At 39.0% G+C, this 15800-nt stretch overlaps 1 protein-coding gene across 2 annotated transcripts; it reads right to left on the minus strand.

The window, feature by feature from the left end:
- Positions 1 to 144: 144 nt before the first annotated feature.
- On the minus strand, positions 145 to 13463 carry LOC309481504 (uncharacterized protein). Of its 2 annotated transcripts, none has more exons than XM_082146461.1 (13): positions 11051 to 13463; positions 10752 to 10850; positions 10267 to 10643; positions 10000 to 10101; positions 9420 to 9652; positions 6496 to 6674; positions 5179 to 5272; positions 4949 to 5085; positions 2641 to 2732; positions 2303 to 2417; positions 1713 to 1985; positions 1401 to 1574; positions 145 to 1315 (listed from the first exon to the last, which is right to left on the minus strand). In XM_082146461.1, exons 6-13 carry the CDS (start codon positions 6533 to 6535, stop codon positions 1170 to 1172), a joined length of 1071 nt encoding a protein of 356 aa, XP_082002587.1. In that variant the 5' UTR covers positions 6536 to 6674; positions 9420 to 9652; positions 10000 to 10101; positions 10267 to 10643; positions 10752 to 10850; positions 11051 to 13463; the 3' UTR covers positions 145 to 1169. The 2 variants fall into 2 exon arrangements, with proteins under 2 accessions (XP_082002587.1, XP_082002586.1); XM_082146460.1 differs by having other exon boundaries at positions 10752 to 10853.
- Between the last annotated feature and the right edge of the window lie 2337 nt (positions 13464 to 15800).

Below are 15800 nucleotides of genomic sequence, written 5' to 3' on the forward strand. Positions count from 1 at the left end.
GTCGTCTTAAGTACAGTGTTTATACTAGGGGGAAGAAGACATTTCATCATGACAGTTTCCTCCATCTCCTAGATACATCTTACATGGATACACAGATAACATTTATTCATGAGATCATATGGTTTATATGTATTTCTTTAATGTTATTATTTCTGTCTTATTGCCAGGGAAGCTGGATTGCTTTGTTAATTGATATTTTTAAAACTATAATGCTACATCTATCAACATTTATTTAGATGTTATCATGGTATTCATTACATTATTTTAATTATGTCATTCCAGTATTATTATTGGTGAAACATTACAGTATGCTGTCAGACAGAACACTACAATGTGGGCTGAGCGGGTCACATATGAATCCCATATCCCTCAATGCAGGTCAGGGGGTCTTTAACGCCAGTATAGCTTCAATGTACACATTTAATCAGTGGTTTTGTCACCAGCAACAACACTTTGCTCAGTTTTGAACTTTTCGAGTGTAGTTGAAGCCCATTCACAGCAGACAGCAGAAAAACAGAGTCGAACAAGTCCACCCACCCAGCCCGGAAGAACTACAAGTAACACTAGCTTTGTAACTGTGTTCTGTGGGTGTCTCTAGTTGAAGTTGTAGTTTCAAAATATATTGGTATATTTCTCATAAGTAGAAGTTGGCAGTGTAGAATTTTGGATATACCCTGTTTTTGGGGGGGATGGGGAACACACTGGTCTCATCAGATTTAAAAAATTGAATCGTTAAATAAGTCAAAATAGCTTATTACCACATTTGACAGTGCTTACAGTGGTTAAACATTGGAGACCATATCTGCATGACAGCTAAGGTCCAGAGCTTTCTATAAGAGCTGGTCCTATGTGTGTAGCACATTCTGTTGCTAAATGACAAGCCTGTACAAACATGTACTGGGTTCAAGGTTCAGAGCAGAGGTCAATAATTCAAATCAGGAGTAATGTATCCTCTTCAGACTGACATATGTTACTGTTGAGGTTTGAGACCTTTCCAATGATGTGCTTGCTATAGTCCTATGACAACGTTTACATTTTTACATATAATCATGAAGCCCATTTTGCAGGCGATAGCCTCCTTTATTGTCCCCAGAGGGATATTTGCCTTGAGTTCAAATACTTCACACATAAAACTTAACATATTATTTTATCATACATCCGACATATACTTACAATAAAAAACAACATAAACAAATGTTAACATAAACATAACATTTCTTTGCATGCTTTGCAAGGCTGTTGCTTGCTTCCTTGTTCTTCATCGTCAAGCTCTGTAGACCTCGGATACCATCTTGAAGCAGGCCCCACGTCTCACCTTACATGTTAAAACACATTGAGCCTTTATTAATCAGAAACATTCAGAAACATTGTAATGTATGCCAAGTATAACAAATACATACCTGATGTCACATTAGAAAGCTGGGATGACATCTGCTTCAGGGTGTCTGCACGGGTGCAAAGAGACTTCCAATGCTTGTTCATCTCTGCAATAAGAATCCTCTTCTCCTCCTCAAGTCTCCTTACTGCCATCACAATGTCGAACGCCTTCCTCTTTGTCCTTAGATCTACAGAGTCTGAAATACATAGATGAAACATAAGTCGGTTGTAATTAAGATTAGTATTTCAATATTTTCTGGGGTTACAATCGAGGCATGACAGATTTTGTCCTACTATGTGACTATTGCACAAAGTCAACGGAATTGTGTACATACCACCGTGTGTAAGCTGCCATGGCCAAACAATCTCGTCAGATAGAATGGTGTCCAATGTCAGTTTTTCTGCATTAGGAACCAAGGTGTTATACTTCTCCACTACAGAATTTACGATTTTTTTTTCCTCCCTGATCTTTCGGCGGATTCGGGCACGTCCTTTGCATCCGTCACTGTCCTTATAAAGACGCTGGGACCTCCTCTTAACACTTGCCACCAGCTCCTCTATTGGGCTGGCAACAGCGGCAACATCAGCATCATTTGGGGATGTTGTTGCTGAGAGGAAGAAATGAAGAGATAAGAGATATGCTTCTTGATTCCATGAAAAAATATTTTTGGTGTATGAGCAAAATAAAGCCTCAACAATCTTTTCATATTTCTCTGTAACTGAGAGGCTACACTTGTAGCTAAGTTTGAGTATAGTTCGGTTCTTTATTGTCCCCATGGGGATAATCTTGTCCACACGTCATCAGCAATCAGAGTATGTGCTCTTTGACTACGATTACAATGAGCCTCTTTGGAATTGCAGCCAAGCTTAGTCAGAAGTGATACATCAAGCACCATATCAAACAGTATAAAACAGTATATCCTACCTTCTGCCCACTCATTGACATCAAAGATCCACCTCTCCAGTTGACTGTCTGAGATGTCCATTACCGTTTTCATGGCCTCCAGGTTATGCAACTGGCATTGCAGGGCTATTTTGGCCTTCAAACATAAATGACAATGAGGGAAACGCCTACAACTTTGACAATAATTGTTGATAAGGATTGTGAAGTACCTTCACTATTAGAAAACCACATACAACACTAATTAAATATACAGTATATTCGTATGTACTTGGACTATCAATATATATGGTATGAACATTTAATATTTTATTTTACAATATCGCTATGCATTTTGCATAAGGGAAAACTGGTGTCTTTACCTTCCGATATCGGCGGGCAAGGGTAGAAGCCAAGTTGTCAAACTTTTGTTGGTTCCAGCGCATGGCCATGATCGTCAGCATGTCTATGCGTCCTGCAAAAATAAAAAATATGAGATTATCACCTTTCTTTCCAGTAGCAGTAGGAGAAGAAACTGTGCAGACTTGAATCACAAACTTTTCAGAGATAATAACTTACAGTACTATGGAACTATTAATCTGCTGTCTTGTGCCATTTGATTACTGTCCCATGATGAAAGGGTTAGGTAAATAGCACAGGATAGTGAAGAAATAGCATGAAACAGTGGCGCAGGACAGTAGTCAAATGGCATAGAGCACTATGGCAGGACAGTAGGTGAATGGTACTCTGATGTCAAGTCAAGTCAAGTTTATTTGTATAGCGCTTTTCACAATACAGATTGTATCAAAGCAGCTTCACAGTATTACATTAAAATAATACAACAAAGTTTGTTTCAAGAGGAATTTATTGATTGATAAAATTAAATTAAATATCCCCAAAATATCCCCAACTGAGCAAGCCAAAGGCAACAGTGGCAAGGAACCAAAAAACTCCATCAAGTGACCTAATGGTGTCCTAAAACTCCATCAGGTGACCTAATGGAGAAAAAAAAACCTTGGGAGAACCCAGGCTCAGTCGGGGGCCAGTTCTCCTCTGGCATTTATGAGCTAGAGGCCGGATTGTAGTTTGAACTGTAGGATTATATGAATGCCTGGCTGAAGAGATGCGACTTTAATCTAGTTTTAAACTGGGAGAGCGAGTCTGAGCAACGAACAGTATCAGGAAGACTATTCCAGAGTTTTGGAGCCAAATGTGAAAATGCTCTCCCTCCTTTGGTGGTTCTGGATATCCTAGGTATGACCAAAAGCCTTGAATTTAGTGATCTTAAAGAGCGCGATGGATTATAGGGTGATAGAAGATCCGTTAAATAGACTGGAGCTAAGCCGTTTAGGGCTTTATAAGTCAGTAGCAATATCTTATAATTAATACGGAGCTTTATAGGTAACCAATGCAGTGATGATAAAATCGGTGTTATATGATCATATTTTCTTGATCTCGTAAGAACTCTAGCGGCGGCATTTTGGACTAACTGTAGCTTGTTTATTGAGGATGCAGGACAACCAGCTAATAAAGCATTACAGTAATCCAGTCTCGAGGTCATGAATGCATGAACTAACTTTTCTGCATCAGAAACTGATAGCATATTACGTAGCTTAGCAATGTTTCTAAGTTGGAAAAAGGCTGTTTTTGTAACATATGAAATATGATTTTCAAAAGACAGGTTGCAATCGAGTATAACACCCAGGTCTTTTACTGTAGAGGATAAAGTAACAGGACATCCTATGATGTTAAAGTTGTATTGTGCGAGGTTTTGTGGGCGGTTTTTTGAACCGATAAGTATTACCTCTGTCTTGTCTGGATTTAATAAAAGAAAATGACGCGTCATCCAATCTTTTATATCTTTAACACACTCTGTCAATTTGGAAAATTTAGCGTTTTCATCCGGCCGTGATGAAATATATATTTGAGTGTCATCAGCATAACAATGGAAACTAATTCCATGTTTCCTTATAATATTTCCAAGTGGCATCATATATATTGAAAATAACAGAGGGCCTAATACAGATCCCTGCGGCACTCCATAGTTTACTGGAGTTATGATCGATTTTTCTCCATTTAAATAGACAAAATGGTAGCGGTCAGATAGGTATGATTTGAACCAGCTTAGTGCTTGTCCTTGAACACCAGTATAATTTTGTAGTCGATCTAAGAGTAATGTGTGATCTATAGTATCGAACGCAGCACTAAGATCAAGTAAAACTAGTATTGAGATACAGCCTTGGTCAGAAGCTAAAAGTAAATCATTTGTGATTTTAACGAGCGCAGTTTCAGTGCTATGATGCGGTCTGAATCAAGACTGAAACTTTTCATAGATATCATTTTGTTGCAAGAAAGAGCCCAGTTTCTAATATTTTAGACATAAATGGAAGATTTGAAATGGGTCTATAATTTGATAAGATTTCAGGGAAAGAAAATGTCATGGACAATCATTTTTTCTTACCTCACATTTGAAATCATGAGCTTTGGCATGAAAAACAGAAAGAAATGGCCTCATGGTGAGGAGATCCTGAAGCTCAGGGCATTTCTCTGTCACTCTCTGGAGGTAAGGCCAGTATTTGCATGCCACATCCATTGCAAAAAATGTAACTGGCTTACAGGCCATTTGCTTTTGTAGGTACAGGGGGTAGGCAAAAATCTCCCCCCTGAACATATGACGACATGACGACATACCCCATGACGGTGAGAACCCCATGACGACATACAGCGAGTTCCAGGCCCTCCTCGTCTGTTTTTCCTGAGGACTTCTGAGACGTTTCACGCGCCGCTGACCATTGCCCTCCACAGACACCTCTTCCAGAGACCTAAAACTTGGAAGATGAACAGTCCAAACTTGTTCAAACAAAGTACTCTGTAGGACGTGGTGTTTTATAGGTAAATATAGTGAAGTTGTGCAAGTTTACATGACTGGTTGAGGTATGGACATAGTCCACGAATTTTGCAACGTCATCATCATTCGCGATGAACACGCCATCAAAGATGGCTTTTTCCTCCGATCTAAATAAAAGAGATACATATTAAAGGTGCTGTAAGCGATGCCACGCGTTTTTTAGGCCAAACATTTTTTTGTCACATACAGCAAACATCTCCTCACTATCCGCTAGCTGCCTGTCCCCTGAACACACTGTAAAAAAACACGGTCTCTGTAGACACCACAGGCTCCACAAACGGCAACAAAAAGAAACTGGGCTCACCCGCACCACGAAACACAACAAACAGTGCTCCAGCCAATCACCGACAAGAAGTATTTGAGTGTGGGGTTTAGGGGGTTAGTGCGCGTGCACATGAAGTGGGTGTGTGGAGGAGAGAGAAGCATGAAGAGGGAAGTTTGAATTATGGCCGAAACACGACATTTCCGATGAACAAATTGCAAAGAAGAGGGACAAGGATAAGGAACGCGTGAAGTCCCGAATTTACATCGGAAAAACCTTTTAAAGGTGGGAGAACTCCGCCGGCAGAAGGGCTTCCGATCCACATTCAGTTGCTCTGTTTTTGCAGAACAGGTAAATCCATATTTCTTTCTAAATTGACGTTAATGTTCGCCAAACCAACACAAGGATGTAATTAGCTAGAACTATGCAGTCAGCGTTAACTTTGGTGAATACAACATATATGTTTCTAGCAGAGCTCAATCTCTATTGTAAATGATCAAGCAAATTCACAGTAGGGCGACAATTTGTGTGAATGATTGTTTTCATCCACTGTTTGTTATGAATTTGAATGTTCATTTATAGGCTGTTGACAACTTTGACTAAATTTGTTTACGCCGCCGCCGTTGTTTATGCTCACTGGGAAACGCGAAGCTACGTTATCTTGCTATTATTGCGTCCTTGTATGGGAGCTATAGTTATAGCTTCAGGTGGCAAAACGATTTTAAAATAATGTTTCTCTTTTTCTGCATTCTGTTCTGCAATATATAAAACCCTTTATCTAACTTGGCGACATTACACATTGAATGAAGTATCAGTAAAACGTAACTTTGTTTGTAATGACTACTTTGACTTTCCTTTATGCCGGAAGGGAGGGGAGGAGGGAGGAGACGGGATGAGGAGAAGGGAGGGTCTAGCTAGCCTCCGTTTTGTTTGACAACAATTCGAATGTCAACAAGAAGTTACGACTCCCGGCATCGCTTACAGCACCTTTAACTTTAAATATTCATATGATTTTGAATTCACAGCAGTTACTTTCAAAGTAATGGACCGTCAATGCACACACAGTACCTTGCTGCACTCTTGAATCTGTAGTGCTTACGGTTTCCATCAACGGATACTGCAAGCATGTCTGGGTTGCACGCTGGGCAGTCAAAGTGGTCCTCCTGGCATAATTTGTCCACTTCGAATCGGACAGCTTCCCACTCCAAGAAGCTTTTCCGGAAGCTGTCTGCTGTGATGTTTCCGCTCTGTTTCAAAGAAGAGTTCAGTAAAAGAGAACAAAAGAGAACAGTAAAACGGATCAAATTAAACAATATACGACACTGAAGTAAAATGTTCTAAATGGATATATTTTGGGATGTTTGTACAAACTTTGTTACCACTCCTTAGAATACATATCAAAGGAAATAAACAATGTGTAAACTTCACTCATACACTATACACTGGTGTATTTGGGGAACCTGGCCATTAAACATACAGGATATTGTTTGACATTCAGTCTAAATCTATACGCAAAGAGGGCTACAACGGCTTCCATACTGTTTAGAATTAAGCCTGTGCAATGTTTAGCCCATTAATCCAAGGGAACACTTCTGGGATCAGGAAATGATATTGGGGAGAAGATGTCAAAGTCGGTAGCCATTGGAGTTGAATTTGAGATCTTCAGAATGACCTGTTTTTCCATAAATGTCTCAGTGCAAACTGCTGATGAGAGAACATGCAGGGCAGGACTTAGGTTGGTGGGGGCCCCTGGGCTTGAGTCACTTTCGGGCCCTGCCTTCTAGGCTATACATTACTTTAAATAGAACACAAATGATACATACACAAGCTATGTATTAGAGCTACACAATTCTGGATAAACTGAGAATAAAAAGTAGAGATCACGATTCTGAACAAACAACTAAACAAAATAACATAATTTATGTTAATTGCTGAAGTCTATTAAAAATGTTTAATTAATCTGAATTATAAAAAAATAAAAAAAACTTTGGTTTGAATGAATGATTCAATTCCTCAATCAAATACACTTGTTTCATAGATGAATCAGCATTTTTGAACGAATCTCCTGAATGAACGATTCAATGACAAATGTTTTTTTAAAAGTCATTTGTCGCCATCTGGTGGCGTAACAATATAATCGATCCAATCGTTATTTGAAGTGCAAAGCTACTTTCAAAAGGTGACTGGTACCGTAGACAGTGTTACATGTTAAAAAAACGTAATAATTTATTTATATGACCACTGATTGAAGCTTGAAAAAGTTTTTTCCAATAAATACATAATGATTAAAAAAGTTCAAAGTGATCATAAGTTTATTGCAATGCACAAATGTCTTGGTCAGAATGAGAATAAAACACTTATTTACCTGGAAAACATATGTTTTGATTGTGGCATTTCTTTGAGATTTAGAATCCAGTATTCCTATAGGCTAATTATTGTTTCTTTTATGAATTTAATAAAGAACTCTGTCTCGTATTCTGTCCAAACGATCCATGTAGGCTACTTTTGTGCCTATTCGTTTTTCCTTTTTTAACCCGTAATTGAAAAACGAAAAATGAACGGTTGTTGTCTTTTTAAAACGCAAAGTTGAACACCAAAATTTTTATTTGAACTGGCTACACCAACTGCTGCGCAAAAAAGTAAATATCGACGAATTTTCAGATTTTTGCCCCTTTATTAAACATTTAAAATATTCACAAATTAATATGGAAAACATGTCGATTTGACTGGTTTTCTAAGGCCAAATTAGAACATGGAATTGATGTTTTTCCGCAGTGCTGAATGAGAAGAGCCATTAATATTATTAATAAACTATTGTTTTGGCTAAAATCACATCTCCATCTCCGCTGTTAAGCAGATGCGCTTTTGGAGAGAAATGCACCTTTCATACAGATTAATCAGAAGGTATTAGATTTCGATTCGAATTTGTTCGATTTAAAGTGGACATTTCAAGCTTTAGCCTACATAAGCTATATTTTGTTTCAGTTCTCGCGCTCCAGTTTACGGAGATCATGAAAGCGTCTGATTGTTTTATTTTATTTTACAAAAGCACAACATTTTCTTGTTATTGTGAGTTTACACAAATAAAAGTAGATGGGAATAATGTATTATTATTTTCTGTATGACAAGAAATGATAGAGTAGCCTAGGCTATTTTAAGTTGTTTCCACTGTTGATAGGAAAATGCAAGTGTTCGCGCTCGCGCCTCCGTGTCATGCAGTGCGCGCTCCACACTCAGCTTTGTTCCTTTTTTGCATAAAAGCGTCTTCTAAATATAGCCTATTAAATGTTATGATAAAATAATATTAAATTATTATTATTTGCGTAGCTATACATGGACCTCAAACACACCGCGTCTTCTAAGTCTGGTGACTGTAAATGCGCAAAAACGGTTTCCATTGCAGTTTTGCGAAATATTCCTTTTTCGAATTGCCTGAAAAACCTCCTCATGAGAGCGTAAAAACTTTTTTGCGATAAACGGGAGTTTTTGCGAAATTGACGTGTTTCCATTGTGCTTATTTTCAATTCGCAATTTCAATTTGCGCAATTTGAAGGTTAATGGAAACGCGGCTACTGTCTAATGCGGACAGGTTTTTTCAACGGTTCGGCAGTAAACGAGGCACTACGTAACTGCCAATAACCAATCAGCAAACCTCAAGATGACTGACATTTAATTTAGCTAATTAAATTACATTTTTCATGGCAGGGCAGGGCCAGGTAACAATGCTAGACCAATCAACAAACTTTAAATGAAAAATTAAATGACTGACATATTATTGAAAAAATCAAACGTAAACGGGCGGGGCCCCCTATTGGGCGGGGCCCATGGGCTTGAGCCCAGTCAAGCCCAATGGTAAGTCCGGCCTTGAGAACATGAGTTTATGGTTGTCTATAAAGGGTCTAATGGCTCTGTTCATGTGTACTATCATCATCATCATCATGCCCTCATAGTATTATATATGGAGTTACGCAATTATTACCACAAATACTTACACGGCCAAAGCGAACAGTGCGTTGATCCAGCATTCTAAGAAATGCTTGGCTAGACATCCCTGGTGCAGCCATCTTCAGCTCTTCAAAAGAAAAAAGGACATCTGTTGCGTACACAGTTGAATAGTGAGAAGTGGCAGGCCAGTAGTCATTACGGATCAGGTCATCCACTCCAGGACTCCAAGTGGCTTCACATGCTTTGCATATAATCTGAGGCAATCTGAGATCATATCGCCCTGGAAAAAGAAGGAAATATATACACAAAGTTAATTCTGACAGACCAAACTGTGTCATTCTGACAACTGATATGGGAACATTTGACTAAGGATGGATCAGGAGGACACTTCTACAAACATTTTGTAAGGCACTCTATAGGAAGTCACACTTTTGTCAGGCAAATTAACTATCCCCATTCAAACAAAGGTTAATTGTTTTCCTCCACATAGGTGGGCCCAGCCAATCTAATCAACACACAACCTATTGACACCTCTGGATTTCCATCCATGATAAAGAAAATCAGAGAAAATCAAAAAGAAAATTCTACAGAAGTGACCCCCACCCAAACCCATAAAGTTCTTCTTACCATTCATTGTAACCACAACTATGGACTGTCCTGCGATGACACTGGACGATACTTGTAGACAACCGCATATTGTCTCTGGCATCTCCAAAGGAACAAGACGCTCTTAAAAACAAACAAAAAAACACATGGATGAGAATTAAACAATAACATTTGTTTACTGGAAACTATTTTAAACAAGATGCACTTGACGGCTTCATCGACCTATCAGAAAACAGCATTTCGTTTTTCAGTCAAGTCTAAGAATGTGACTTAAAAACTACAACTTACCACACTGGGTTAGAACCCTCTCCACAACACAAGTTGTGGGAGGCAATGGATGAAAAAATGCAAGTGTCATCGAATCCCTGTTGTGGAACACTTGACCTTGGTGGACCCTGACATCACACTGGCCACAGAGGAATGGGTGTGGTCGGCAGTCACAACAACGGATAACGGCTGGACCATTTCCACAATGTTGGCAGATCCGAGTTGCCGCATGTTGTCGAGCCACCATGGTGTTGACCAGTCGGGGTCTCTCTTTCTCCCACCACCCTGATATGAGGCTCTTTCGAGTCGACCAGTCTCATGAGGCTTGAAGTGCCATTTCATCTTCATGACATGTATGTCCTCACCCAGTGAGCGTTTAAGCTCTTGAAGGAAGGACTCTGTTAAAACAATGCACAATATTTAAAAACAGTAGCATTGAACAATGGCGATTTTATAATAAATGAACATACTGTTTTGAACCAGTGAAGTCAAAATAAATAACACACCTGCAGAAACGGAAGGAAAGTCAATGGTCATTTCCGCACTGGTTTCCGGAGCCCTGACATGAGAGACACCAGTCTTTCGACTCTGGCTGTGACTGGGACCTGCTGTAGCAAAAAAGCTGTTGCTTTTTACACTCAATGACACAAACTTTACCTGATGCTAGGCACAGGTACGTAATAATAACCTCAGATATATTCTAATTCAGACCCATGACTTGTGATTATGTGGTATACCTTTCCAAGATACAAAACTAGATCTGGAGTCTACATTTTAATAAACATTAATGTAGAAAAAATCTTACCTGCTTGTTTCCGGGATGATCTGGGCCTGCCGTAAATAATGTTTCCCTCACTGTCCCTCTTAATCCACCTAACATCTTGCTTGCTGTTTGATGGCCGGCTGGTGGACGGATTACTGGTGGAAGGCTGACTGGTGGATGGTTCTGCTTCCTGGTGCATGCCAATGAGCTGTTGGAGGTGAGCTTGATGTTCAGCCTGATCAACAAGGTCACTCATCTCATTCAGGAGACGGTCCATCTCAGGATCAGACATGGTCAGTAAGACAGCAAGAGAGAGAGAACACAATACAACAGTAGAGAGAGTAACAAGATACAAGACAAATGTGGCTCTTAAAAGTGCTTTTTTTTCCGATGTAATGAGGTGATGTTTTTTTTTTTAAAGGACAGGGATTAAGGAACCTGCAGAGAAAGAGAAGAACAAATCAAAAAAGAATAGATCACCAAACTACATATTACAATATGAATAACTACTAGGCTAAGAAGTTAAGTAAATGGTGCTCTTGTTCATTCATGCAATCACAATATCATAAAAAATGAATGGCTTTAAAAATAAGTTTTTGTGTGAGCTTTAGGGTTCATGATATTTTGAACACATCCTTGTGTTTGGATAAACAAACAGGAATAACATGATCAGGATACTTGTATAAACTTTGCCTTGCCAGACTTAAACTATATATATATATATATATATATATATATATATATATATATCCCCAATAATCCCTCAATAAGCATTTACACGTCCAAAATAAAATTATGAGTTTATTTCCACACAAAATGGACTATATAGGCGCTTGCAACAGACTCATTGCCACCAAAGCGCTTTACAGATTGCCTCACATTCACCCATTCATTCATTCATTCATACACCGACGACGGTACCCTGATATATATATAGGCCTACAACATGTTCTTTTTTTTTATAAACTCGTAATTGTATTACTTTTGGACGTATAAATGCTTATTCATTTCTCTTTCTTATGAGACTGTTGTAAGCGACTTACCGTGGTGGAATCGCGCTGGGCAATGGTTTCTGCGATGGTCGCACACAGTGACGTGTTGCACAAAATTGCGCCAAAATATCAATCATAATTAAAAAGTACAGTCTTAATATTTTTTTATAATATTTTTTAATATAATTTTAAAGGGTCAGCATAAATGTCTAAGTGAAGGAAACACGGGTATATGTAGCCATTACATTTAAACACACCACTTCCCAGAATGCATCCATCACTTTGCCAAAGGATATGTCCATATTAAGCAATATAAACATTTCTGCAGTAGGCTATTTAATTTATTACAACATCATAATCAGTATTGAGATGAAAGTTCTATAAAAGTAGGCGAATATTGTTTATTTATTTTTTTTGACGCAAAAAAAAAGCAAAGTTGTAGGCTCACTATAGTATAAGCAATTGCAAATTGAAATACCATCGGCAAAATATCCCACCTAAATTAAGGCATGTTTTAAGCCTACAGCAAATATGCAGTCCTGCAATTATGTCGTTTTAATGTAGGCCAAAATTATATATAAAAAAAAAAAAAAGAGAGAGAGAGAAAAAAGTCGTGATACCGATTTAGTCAAGGGTTTCTGCCCTACGAAAATGTATGGTCACCGCGCCAATGATTGTAACAGTATATGCGCCGCACGCTACTGTAAAATACACATTTGCAGCATAATTAATCGCCTGAAACCATACTTTCCAGCTGGATGGATAACCCCCATTGCGTCAAAATCCAAAGATGAGGGATTTGCATTCAAATATCGGACGACCCTCTCCGTTGTCAAGCGACGAATGGGGGTAGCTACCCTCAACGTCGGCTTATGGACGTGAGGGGGAAATGATCAAACTATGTGATCTACAATTATAAAATATCCCACCTTTAAGGCACGTGTTAAGCATACAGCAAATATAAAGTCCTGTAATTATGTAATTTTAATGTAACCCAAAATTATATAAAAAAGAGAAAGGAAAAGTCGTTATACCGATTCAGACAAGGGTTTCTGCCCTACGAAAATGTATGGTCACCGCGCCAATGATTGTAACAGTATATGCGCCGCACGCTACTGCAAAATACACATTTGCAGCATAAAATCAGTCGCCTAAAACCATACTTTCCAGCGCAGGCAAACCGCTGGATGGGTAACCCCATTTCGTCAAAATTCAAAGATGAGGGATTTGCACTCAAATCTATCGGACGACCCTCTCCGTTGTCAAGCGACGAATAGGGGGTACCCTCAACGTCGGCCTTTGGACGTGAGGGGAAAATGACCAAACGGCAGTATGTGACGAATAGGGGTGAGACCGTGTTGCAAACACATGTATGATGCGAAAACAAAACCATCGAGCGAAATACCGGAGTGAACATGGCTGTGAACGACTTTTGCAGATTATGTGAAGTAAATCTACGCATCCACGGTACAATCAGCGTCTACGTCACGGCTCTCAGCCCGCCCTCTGTTCGTTGATTGTTTTGAGGCCGGAGGAAAACAGGGAAAACGGTCGCTATCTCAGACTGAGTACAGAAGCGAACTGAAATTGAGCGGAAGTACGAAGTCTGACGTAGTCAGGCTAAGGCTGTGTGTCCACCAAACCGTTTTTAGCCAGCTGATAACGCCTAGCTGTGAGTGCTTGAGAGCGTTTTGGCAGCGTTTGGCTTTTTTTTTTCCAGTAGAGATGCTTTGCTTCTTGTTATTATACGGAATATTCGCGAAAGTGTTACTAGTATCTCATTTCACAGATTGTTTGTTTCTGTGTTGTTTCTATATAAAAATGTCGATAGATTATAAAGTATTTGCTCTGGCTCTAGTTTAAAATTATTTTGTTTAATTATTATGCTTGTTGTTGTCATCTGTTTACTTTGTACGAGCAGAGTGTGGCGGTTGTGTGTTATTAGTCCCGCCCCTCCTCCACTGTGATTGGACGGCTGGGTAAAAAGTGACAGTGATGAGCGCTGCATTTTACCCAAAGTTGAACATTCTTCAACTCTTGGCGACCGGTAAAGTGTCACTGAGTGTAAAACGCAAAAGGCGAAGCTTGAATTTCCAGGTATGTCCCTCTTTGGCGAATGTATTTTCAAGATAGTCCCGCCCCTCCTCCACTGTGATTGGACAGCTGGGTAAAAAGTGACAGTGATGAGCGCTGCATTTTACCCAAAGTTGAACATTCTTCAACTCTTTGCGACCGGTAAAAAACGACGAATGCTCAGTGCATCAGCGTGAAAAAGACACTCAGCGGCGCTCCCACTGAAAACTATTGGAAAAATATGCCAGTCGCGTGAAAAAACGCTTTCGTGGACACAGGGCCTTATTCATTGTAGAATCAAAAAGGATTTAAATATTAATAATGAGTGAATGCAAGTACATTGATATAAAGCAAGACAGTTGAAAAGGCTTTAGAAAGACAAACCTCTCTCACTCTTCTTTTCAAAACCTTGGAGTAGTCAAAGTTGTTTTGCCTCACTCTCCTACAGCATTCTGGACACTCATCTGAAAGACAGTCAATATAACATTGAAATAAGTATACCAATATACCAGTATAGACAATACCTAACTGTGACGGCAGAATCAATGTGTAGTTGATACATCGTATCATTTTAAATAGAGAAAATGTAAATAGAGTACTTAACACTTTTTTTTTTTGCTTCATCTTGCTGGCTACCCTCTGTTGGACTGGATCTGTATAAAAAACATACAAGATACCACATTTTATTAAACACTATTTCTGTCAAGACCACTATCGTCAAATATGATTGACAGTTAGCATATAGTTTGGATTGGTGGTATGGTTCTGTTCTGGGCAAGAACTCCCAGCGCATCCATGCAGCCTAGCATAGAATCATAAGAGCAGACATAAAAGTATTGCAGATATCATTAATTCATTTGAATGTACAATATAATTAAGAGAATTTAAGTCTGATTCAGGGGTAATCAGAATGCTATAATGACTGACGAGAGGTGGAGCTGGGGATGGAGGAGGGTAATTGGCTCCTGAGAAACGCGATAGCTGCTGATAATACTGAAGGAGCTTATACATGTATACAGTAATAGACGTTACTGTATATAGGCGTCGTATTCCTATAGGTAGACGTGGATCAGCTGATGCGAGCTTGACTAATGTGACCTGCCAGAACTGCATAATATTTAAATACAGTAAGTTTACTAATTTACTAGTCTAAATGACTAATTTAGAATATACAGTATCGGTCAAAAGTTTGGACACGCTTTCCCATTCTCTTGGATGGGTAGGTGGGTTCAAACTTTTGACTGGTACTATATTAAAAAAACATAGTTCTGTGATAACATACTTATTAACACAGTTCTAATAAAACATTACTGACTAATAAGGAAATATACTTCACTTTGTCTTTTTTTTGCTTTCTGGCCCCAGGGTCTTGTGGCTTTTGATGAGCCTGTGGTCTCAGTGGCAGTAGCTTCTGGAGTGCCGTTGGTCTCAGTGGCTTCTGGAGGTGCTGTAGTTTCTGTGCTACTTGTGGCCTTCTTCTGTCTTTGAAAATGAACTTGCAGACAAGACAAACATCACACACAAGAAAAATTAAACGGTTTGCCTTAATCTCAGTGCCCCTTTATTCCATATAGCCTATGACTAATTATTGAACCACAAGGAAGAGGACCTGCGGGCGAGTGATGATAACAGGCTAGTATATATAATAAGATTGATTTGTACATTACAGGTGTGTTATGCTATGATTAAAAAGTAAAATTAATTATCTACAGTCTATATCAACAAAT

The sequence above is a fragment of the Leuciscus leuciscus genome (genome assembly GCF_965113295.1).
Source record: "Leuciscus leuciscus genome assembly, chromosome: 1".
Classification (NCBI taxonomy): domain Eukaryota; kingdom Metazoa; phylum Chordata; class Actinopteri; order Cypriniformes; family Leuciscidae; genus Leuciscus; species Leuciscus leuciscus.

Bases quoted from the DNA above. Each gene is read 5' to 3' on its own strand.
- LOC309481504 (XM_082146461.1), bottom strand. From the start codon at position 6,535: ATGGAAACCGTAAGCACTACAGATTCAAGAGTGCAGCAAG. The intron at 5,273-6,495 runs GTACTGTGTGTG...TCTTTTATTTAG, and splicing joins AGATTCAAGAGTGCAGCAAG to ATCGGAGGAAAAAGCCATCT. The intron at 1,316-1,400 runs GTATGTATTTGT...TTAACATGTAAG, and splicing joins GCTTTCTAATGTGACATCAG to GTGAGACGTGGGGCCTGCTT.